Genomic DNA, 9,487 nt, shown 5'->3' with positions numbered 1-9,487 from the left:
CTGAGGGAGGAGAGAGAGAGGGAGAGACTGAGGGAGGAGAGAGAGAGGGAGACTGAGGGAGGAGAGAGAGAGGGAGAGATGATTGGAGGGAGGAAGGAAGGAGGGAGAGGGGTGAGTGGAGGAAAGGAGGGTGTGGAGCGGAAGACAGAAGGGAGGGAGGGAGGGAGGGAGGGATGCCTCTTCCCCAGCTTTGAAGCTAGAAGAAGTCTTCAGGATGGAGGCCACTTACTTTAAAGTTATCTTTGCAAATCCAAGGCCAGCTTTCACACGAAGTTTACCAAATCACTTATGTTCAACAGTCTAGGGTGTTCTAGAAGATCTGCGAACAGAAGATGTGTGACTTGTTCAATCCATACAGCACAGGGCTGCTTCTGAACCGAGATTGTGTCTGTCTGGTCCGTGTGCATGTGTGTGTGGTGCATACTACATGTGTGGTGTGTCTGGTCCGAGTACATGTGTGTGTTGTGCACACTACATGTGTGGTGTGTCTGGTCTGTGTGTGTGCTGTGCACACTGCATGGGCAGTGTCTCTGGTTCAGTGTGTGAGTGTGTGCTGTACATACTACATGTGTGGTGTGTCTGGTCCATGTGAGTGTGTGTGTGCTGTGCACACTGCATGTGCAATATGTCTGGTTCACATGTGTGTGCTGTGCACAATGCATGTGTGGTGTGTCTGGCCCAAGTGCATGTGTGTGTTGTACAGTACATGTGTGGTGTGTCTGATCTGTGTGTGTATACTGTGCACACTGCATGTGCAGTATGTCTGGTTCATATGTGTGCTATGTACACTGCATGTGCAGCATGTCTGGTTCATGTTTGTGCTGTGCACATTGCATTGTAGTGTGTCTGGTTCACATGTGTGAGTGCGCTGCACATACTACATGTGTGGTGTGTCTGGTCTGTGTGTGTACTGTGCACACTGTATGTGCAGTATGTCTGGCTCACGTGTATGTGCTGTGCACATTGCATTGTAGTGTGTCTGGTTCACATGTGTGAGTGTGTGCTGCACATACTACATGTGTGGTGTGTCTAGTCTGTGTGTGTGTGTGTGTGCTGTGCACACTGCATGTGTGGTGTGTCTTGTCCCCCTGGCCACCGTGGGAGAGGCGGCCACAGGGGGTTTGAGCATTTGCACAAGCTGTTGACACGCCATGCCACTGAACTTGGGCCTCATTTCAATGAAGATTCACTGTCCTACTAAAATGTGTCCAAGAGATTGAATGTCCAGTAGAATTTTCACACTGGGTGGAAGTTCCCATACAGGGAAGTGGGGAGCTCTAGCTGGGAGCTGGTGGCTCGCTCACACCTGTAATCCTAGCTACTCAGGAGGCTGAGATCTGAGGATTGCGGTTCAAAACCAGCCCAGGCAGGAAAGTCCATGAGACTCTTATTTCCAACTAACCACCAGAAAGCCAGAAGTGGCGCTGTGGCTACGTGGTAGAGCGCTAGCCTTGAGCTGAAGAGCTCAGGGACAGCTCCAGGCCCAGAGTTCAAGCCCCACAATGGACCAAAAATAGATAAATAAATAAAATAAAAGGAAGGGGCGCTCCCATCCCCAAGAGGGAAGCCCTGCCGAGGGGCTGCTCTTCCTGGCGGGGTAGGGAGCTCATTGTCCATGCGTATGCTTACCTAGCGCTGCCTGGCACTGTGTGACAGACACAGACCCCAAGCAACAGCAGACACACAGGCAAATGAATGCCAGGAATCGTTTGTCTTTTAATGTCATGAGATGAATGATAGACGCTGATATCTCATAAAACCATTGCAACGTGCAGCTCTTGGTGGCAGAAGGTGGGGATCTCGGCAAGTCCCTGACGGTATTAATTTATATTAATATAAAGCTAATGGTAATTTATCCACAGGAGAATAAATGGGCTCAAATCACTCAGATTGTAAAGTAAAGGAATGTATTATGCATTATTATGTAAAGGAATGGACATTATGACGTGGATGGATAGCACACAAATACATTATTACAAACAATGCTATGAAAGCATGTACTCTTAAACACTATTTTCCACTTGACTCCAGACAGAAACGGAGATGCTGTTGCTTGGCAACCACAGCTCCCATCTGAACAGCTCAGTCCAGGGGCCCAGGGCCACCAGCTTTAGTCTGAGTAGGAGCCATTTCAATCTCTCAGAATTCGGAAAGCTTTATTCGCAGCTGCAATCCTTTCCCTCACTGGGAAATCTTAGTGACTTACTAATAAACTCATAAACTACCAAGAAGCCATAGATTCATGCTTTAATAATAAGTTAACAATGGACACCCATCAATATACATGATGTATGTACTTTATACATAATATATACATTATGTAATTCTTATGTATAATGTATATGCACTGTGTATATTGTATAATATGCATGATGTATATATACCATGTATATACATTAATGTACATTATTATACATTATTAATGTACATTAATATTGTAGAGAGCTGCGTGCAGCCGCACCTGGAAGATGGCGCCGGCTTCCGCCCTCCGCCTTCCCGATGGCGAGTGCTCTCTGTGGTAAACAACTCCTTATATGGCTAAGGCATAGAATCTGGCTTGCTTCCACGCACCTGAACCTATTGGTGGTTCCCACGTGGCGTATCAGGGTTGGCTACCCAGCGGGTACTTAAGGCTGTGGGGAATTCTCCCCGGGGTTGGGGTCAGAAGATTGCTCAAAGGTCCTGAATAAACTGCAGAGAGAAGCGTTCGGTGTCGCGTCTTCCTTGGTGGTCGAGGCGGTAGCGACATAATATACATTAATGTAAAGTCATGGGCTCCAACCTGCATCCCCTACCGCTCAAGCCCCCAGACACTGGAGGTGGGAGGTGGGAGGGTTGGGGACTGCAGGAGGAGAGCTGGACTCTTTGAGCATCGTGCACTGGCCACTGCTCTCTTGGCAGTGAGGCCCGATCTCTTACCCCAAATGGTGAGGTCAGACTATGAGCAGCCCTCCCACTAACCAACACTGGGGAGGAGGCAAACCACATGGCCACTGTGACGGTTTCCTGGAAGCAAGCCAAGCCTTGCCTGTCTCCTCCCGACCTGGGAAAGGGACCACACTGGGCTCCAGAATGCTACACCGGAATCCTGGGGGCCAGTGGCCATCATTCATTACTGTATGACAGAGAGGCAGCCGGGGGTCTTACTGTGTGCACGGGGCTGGGTCTATGACCAACTCACTTCAGGGGTACAGGGCAGATCAGAGCTCTTATCCCAAGGAAAACACAAACTGCCACTGTTAAAGACCGAATCGGCTTACTTTTAACTCAACTGCATGTGAAAATGGCACAAACAGGCTGAATCCATGCCAAATCCTTGAACATAACATAGAGCCCTCCATCAGGCACTGGCTTCCACCTGAGCTGATTTAATCAGGGCACAAACAGGGCCTGATGAGTAGTGGCCTGCTCAGGCCTCTATGTTTTAGATCATTGTTGTGATAATGACCTTCTGGTCTACTCAGCCCTGGCTCCAGGTGCTTCTGGCCTAGGGAGAGGCCGACCTGTTCCCATATTTCAGTGGGGTCCCATGGGGTCCCACAGGAAGGGAGTCAGCTATAAACGGGGTGCTCAGTCCCTCTGGGGAATCCCAAAGGCCTGTGCATTTCCCTGGAGGCCTGATGGCTGGGCCAGGCTGGGGTGGGGCTTCGGGGTTGGAGCCCGGTGACCCACAGTGACCCGCATCCCCATGTGGCAGCTTGTCTGCAGACTTTACCTGGACAGACCTATTTTCTTAGCGTGCCTTGAAGGCCCCGGGCCAAGATCTTTTCAGGACACCTCCAGACCTCAGATGGGGTGAGGATCTTTCCTGTACACACTGGCTGGCCCGAACTGCCGCAGGGACACCAGTGCTGGCCCCACCCTGTCCAGGCTGCTCAGCCCTACACATGGGCAGCACGGGTGCGGTCTGGGTCCGCTGTCTGCTCCGCTCTGCAGTCCCAGCCACCAGGAGCATGTGCACGGCAGCAGCTCTGATCTCCCTCCAGCCCTTGGCCTGACTCCGCATCTCAGCCTGGCTCCCGCCCCACGCCAGGGCCCCCTGGCCAGCCCAGGGTGCGGTGTGGAGGCACCATGCTTCCGCTTCCTGGCCCCCGCTGCCGCTCAGGCCTCTCGACGCCAGCGCCCCTTGGGCCTCCCTCCCCTGGGCCGTCTCTCGGTCACTCAGCCATCCCTCCCAGAACACGGCCATGGCCCCCCGTACAGCCCTGCTGTCACACCGGCTTTATCCCAGCCCCTAGACACGCTTGGGTGGTGTAGCTGTGGGTGGGAAGCAGCAGGCGTCCGTCGGCTGTAAGCACCCAGGCCGGCGTGCGTGCGCGAGGCCGGCGTGCATCTTTGGACTGGAGGCCTCCATCGGCTCATGGCGTGGGAGGGGGCGGCCTCTCTGAGGAGTCCCCTGGGGCTGGTTCTGCAGGGGTGGCGTGGTGGGGTGCGTACTCGCCGCCCTGGGGGTGCTGCCCCCGCATGCAGAGCTGGCCGAGGGACTGAGCTGGCTTCCCCAGCTCTGTGCAGACGCGGTGGAAGGGGATACGGGAGGCGCCGGCAGGCCGCACTCTGGAGGGCGCCGTGGGGGGGGTCACAGTTATGTAAGTCGGGTGAAGAATACATTTCTTTTTGGATGATGTCATCCTTTCCCTTGCTTGCTATGATTTTTTTTTTTCCATCTAGGAGCCTGAACTCTGGGCCTGGGCGCTGTCCCTCAGCTCTTTAGCTCAAGGCCAGCGCTCTACCACTTGAGCCACAGTGCCACTTCTGGCTTTTTCTGCTTATGTGGTGCTGAGGAATTGCACCCAAGGGCCTCATGAATGCAAGGCAAGCGCTCTACCACTGAGCCACCTTCCCAGCCCCGCTATGACATTTTATAAGTATACAGCGAAGCATCAGTTGGCATTTAGTTTACAAAGTGGGAAGATGACTAGAAGCAAGCAGGGCTTGGATAACCTAGCTTAGCTATTTGTAAATCCTGCAGTTATTTGACAGGTTTTAGTCTAACCCTTGGTTTACGAGGATTACAGAGCCACCAGCACTGTCCTGGGCTGAGAGGCGGGGCCTGAGGGCTGCAGGCCACTGCTCGGGCTGTCTGACCATGCTGGCCTGGACAGAGTGCCACGCTCCTTCCCTGGCGAGTCAGAAGCAGGGGTCTCCCTGGCCACCTTGCCTGCTCTCCTTGCTCCCTCACAGCCTCCTGTGGGCTTCCTACTGGTTCAGCGACCCACGCGACCCCCGGGCCTCAGCTGTGTGTGGACTCGGGGTCAGCTGGTGCTCCCAGCGCTGGGCACGGAGCCTGGGCTCTGCGGCCACTGAGCTCTGAGGACCACTGGCCTGTCTGCGGAGCTGGCTCAGCACCAGGAAGGAGGCAGGCCGGGGGCTGCCACGGGCGGCCATGTGGACCTGACGAACGTCACCACGGTGGTGTCCCCCGCCAGACCAGGGCACACTCATCTTACCGGCTTGCGGACAGGACCAAGACGAGGGTCCACACATGACGACACTTAAACCTGGAATCCGGGGGAAGTCCGAGGAATCTAAGCCCACGAGCAGCGTATTCCACCCCCACCCCTCTCCTGAGTGCCCAGGCGCCGCGTGGGCAGCTGAGGGGAGAACGGAGCTCACCCCGCCCAGGCGGGGGAGGGGCACCCGCAGGGCCCGAGCCGCCTCACCCTCTCCTCAACCCTCTTCCCAAGCAGGTGACCGAGCCTTCTGTCTGCTGGTTAACGGGCACCGGCCACCCTTGCCTTCCGCAGGACTGGCTGGAGGAGAGCTGGCACCTGGCATTTTCCTTCCAGCCAGGCGGGCTCTGAACCACGACTGAGATGCTGACAGGTCTGACGCAAGCTGCCCACCGTACCAGACCACATCTGCGTGGACTCTTCTAGCCTCCTTCTTTTTTCATTTTTTTATTGTGATTAAATGGCTACATAATTTCCCAAATTTCACAGTATTGTGGGATAGTGATGCTCAGTTAAAGTCACAAACACATTCTAACTTTCCTGGAGCAAATTGTCTATCACGGTCTATAACATTTATGAGTTCTATGAGCTTTGCAGTACAGTTATTTCTTCCACATTGGGTGATATGTACATTTCTTTTGTTTTGCATAGCATCAGCTGTTCCCTCTTTCCCACTTGTTCCCTCCCTCCCATCGCTGCCATTGAGTTGCTTAGTTCATTTTGGTCAATGTCCAGTGCAGCTGAAGGGTCCCGCTGTTGTATGTTTTTCCCTGATTCCCTCTAGTTCTGTGTCGTCTTCCTGGTTTCCCTCCGGTGTACACATATATACCATACATGTGATCAGCAGCATGGGGGTTATTTAGTAGTGATTCGACCAAATGAGTGGAAGTCCTTTGTTTCTTAAGTCCTGTTAATTTTGTCGTATCACCTAACATTTTGGAATTAACACCCACTTATCAGGGAGACCATGTACCGTTTGTCTCTGCACCTGGCTTACCTCGCTCAACATGATTTCTTCTAGCTCCATCCATTTCCCTGCAAATGCCATTATTTTGTCATTTCTAATGGCTGCATAATATTCCATTGTGTATAGATACCACAATTTTTGGACCCATTCATCTGTGGTGGGGCATCTGGGTTGTTTCCATATCCTAGCTATTGTGAACAGTGCTGCAATAAACATGGAGGTGCACGTGTCCTTGTATATTGGTTCCTGTTGTTCAGGATAGATGCCTAGAAGTGGTATGGCTGGGTCATAGGGGAGGTCAATATTTAGCTTTCTGAGGACCCTCCAGACTGCTTTCCAAAGTGGTTGTGTACGTGTACATTCCCACCAGCAGTGTAATAGGGTTCCTCTTTCTCCGCATCCCCTCCAGCATTTGTCATTGTCTAGCCTCGTTCTTAAAACCCACCAAATAACACTCGGAGCTGCTGGTGCTCCTGCTCCTGAGCCCTGAGCCCAGCCTCCGGGGTGTGGCTCCCGGCTACAGCTCTCGCTCTGTGCTCCTGGCGCCTCTGACATCTGTCAGGGCCAGAGCCTGGGCCTGGCAGGGCCCTGTCCCAGAGGGCAGGGGGGCTGGCGGAGGCAGGGCCCTGGGGCCCCACGTGCTTAGAGCAGAGCTGGGGTGCAGGGGAGGTTCCCCACCTGGCTCTCCTCACCACACACCACGTCACCAAAGCCAAGCCTCCGTGTCACCCGCCTCTCTGCACATGGACTGAGCCTTTACTCTTCTGAAGTGCCCCACGCTCCACGTGGTGTTATGGACTTTACACTTGGAGGCGAAGTCAGGCAGCCCATGGGGCTGGGTGGCAGCGGGGGGGGGAGGGCTGGGCAGCCCCGGGGTGGGGCGGGGAAGCAGCAGAGGGGATGGGGGGGCTGTGAGCCAGAATGACCCAGCAGAGACATAGCAGCAGCTTGTGCCAGGGGCCCATGAGGGAAGGAAGCCAACAGCAAGGGAAAGGTTAATGACATTGGGCTGAAACTGTCATAAGTGGGCACTGAGATTGAGAAGGATCAGCCAGGTGCTGGTGGCTCACGCCTGTCCTCCTAGCTACCCAGAGGCTGAGATCTGAGGATCTCAGTTCAAAGCCAGCCTGGGCAAGGAAGTCCATGAGACTCTTATCTCCAATAAACCACTAGAAAACCGGAAGTGGCGCTGAGGCTCAAGCAGTAGAGCGCTCGCCTTGAGCTGAAGAGCTGAGGGAAAGTGCCCAGGCCCAGAGTTCAAGCCCCATGACCAACCAAAAAAAAAATTGAGAAGGATCTGGATGTCCAGGCTGTGGTCCTCTGGCCAGTCGCCCCTCAAGGCCCTCAAAGACCCCTACAAATAGCCTTCATCTTCAAGATGGAGAGGCCACCATTACACCTGCAGACAGGTGCATGGGTGGGGGGAGGAGTGGACCAGGGGATGTTGCAGGAAGACCCAAGAGTCACCAAATCTTTGGATGAAGACAGCCAGAGCTACCCACGGGGCACCAGAACACACGTGCCATGCCTGCCCGCCCTATGGCGGGATTCCTGTGGCTCAGGTCCTTCTGCGCTCGTGGATGACTTCGGATCGTCTACCACAGATTCGGTTGCTGCTTGGTTTGTGTGTGCTCTGCACTGTAATAAGCACTTGGACAGGATGGATGTCTACAAAATACTTGCGTTTATTTAGAAACTATCCTCCGTTTCAAGAGGCTCGCGCGCCAGGGCGGAGGCGGCCCTCGGAGAGGGCGCCGGCCCGTTTGTGAGATGATGGTAGCTGTCTGGCAAACCGGCAGTGCTGGACAGACTGTATTGTTGTGAGTGGATCTTCCACAATGACAAGGAAAACAGGGCAAACCTCTACTAGGTAACTTTCAACGTGTTTCTTTCCTATTGAGATTGAGGTAACGGATACTTTAATTTTATAGACTTGATCTCACCTGACAGGAAGTGGCCTGAAAATTGGTTAGACTAAAAAACATTACATAAAAGCCAAAAATCATATAAATTGTTGGAAAGCCCAGCTGCTGCCCAGAGGCAGGTCTGCCCTCGGGCAGCCTGAGAAGCTGCGGTCCGGCTGCGGTCTGGCTGCGGTCCGGGTGGGCCGCGGCCCGGCCTTGGTTGGTCACATTTCTGACTGTGCGTTCTCCTCCTCTGCCGGCCCCATCTCTCCCGCCGCCAGGACCTGCATGGTCTTCTTGGACTCCCTGAACTCCACCACCCCGTACGCCAGCATGGCCACGCTTAGGACGCCCGCAAGGATGTACAGCTTGGTGCTGACGCACAGAAAGGAGCTGTAGCCAAAGGCGATGACAAACCCCAGGGCTTCCCACAGGCGGTAGTTGGCAAAGGCAGCTTCCTTCTTCTTCTCGAACAGAACGCCGTACAGAGCTGAGGAGGAGACGCAGGGTGGGGCCGGGCCTGGGCCTCACGCCTGACCACTAACACCGTGCGGCCCAGCCTCGGCCCCGTCCCGTGAAGGCCGTTGGCCGTAAGAAAACACAGCTACGCCACTTTGTGGGCGACAGGGAGTTGGGGGCCTCGCTGGAGAGCCCCGCCTTGAGGAGGAGGGGCTGCCTGAACCACCCCGCCATGCCAGAGGGGTCACGTGCCCATCCTGTGCCACCCCAGGACCACGGACATGGCCTGTGCCGCCCCTGCCCCCACTCCCGGGAGGGCTGACCGGTGCCCCCCACTCCCGGGAGGGCTGACCGGTGCCCCCCCCCCGTCCCGAGTCCCTGCTCCCGCAGGACACGGCTTCCCACAGCCAGCGTCCCCTTTCCCTGATCTGGGCTGGGCTGGAAATGGTCCTCTCCTGCCCAGGTCTGTCCCCTAGGCTCCTCCAGCCTCCACACCAGGTGGGAACCCCGGGCTGCACCGGCCGCCAGGGGCCTCACCCACAGCTCACTGCTTCCGCATCACAGATCAGAACGCATGCCCTGGGAAGTGCTTCAGCCCCGGTGCAGCCCAGGCTCCCGCAGCCCCGGGGTGCAGCCCAGGCTCCTGCAGCCCCAGTGCAGCCCAGGCTCCCGCAGCCCCGGGGTGCAGCCCAGGCTCCCGCAGCCCC

At 55.2% G+C, this 9,487-nt stretch overlaps 2 protein-coding genes across 3 annotated transcripts in view; both read right to left on the bottom strand.

The window, feature by feature from the left end:
- The window catches only part of Ttll2 (tubulin tyrosine ligase-like family member 2), a 7,663-nt gene extending 3,474 nt beyond the window's left edge, over positions 1-4,189 (bottom strand). The window contains 1 exon segment of the mRNA XM_013024513.1: positions 3,819-4,189. Coding sequence (XP_012879967.1) covers positions 3,819-4,189 — 371 coding nt within the window.
- Positions 4,190-8,499: 4,310 nt separating this feature from the next.
- Unc93a (unc-93 homolog A (C. elegans)) overlaps positions 8,500-9,487 on the bottom strand; it is a 12,137-nt gene continuing 11,149 nt past the window's right edge. For both annotated transcript variants that reach the window (XM_013024545.1, XM_013024546.1), the window contains one exon: positions 8,500-8,811. In XM_013024545.1, the coding sequence (XP_012879999.1) occupies positions 8,546-8,811 (266 nt within the window). In that variant the 3' untranslated portion in view covers positions 8,500-8,545. The remainder of the gene's footprint in view (positions 8,812-9,487) is intronic.

The sequence above is a fragment of the Dipodomys ordii genome, unplaced genomic scaffold (genome assembly GCF_000151885.1).
Source record: "Dipodomys ordii isolate 6190 unplaced genomic scaffold, Dord_2.0 Scaffold77, whole genome shotgun sequence".
Taxonomy (NCBI): domain Eukaryota; kingdom Metazoa; phylum Chordata; class Mammalia; order Rodentia; family Heteromyidae; genus Dipodomys; species Dipodomys ordii.
This window is presented reverse-complemented; position numbering and strand designations above follow the sequence as displayed.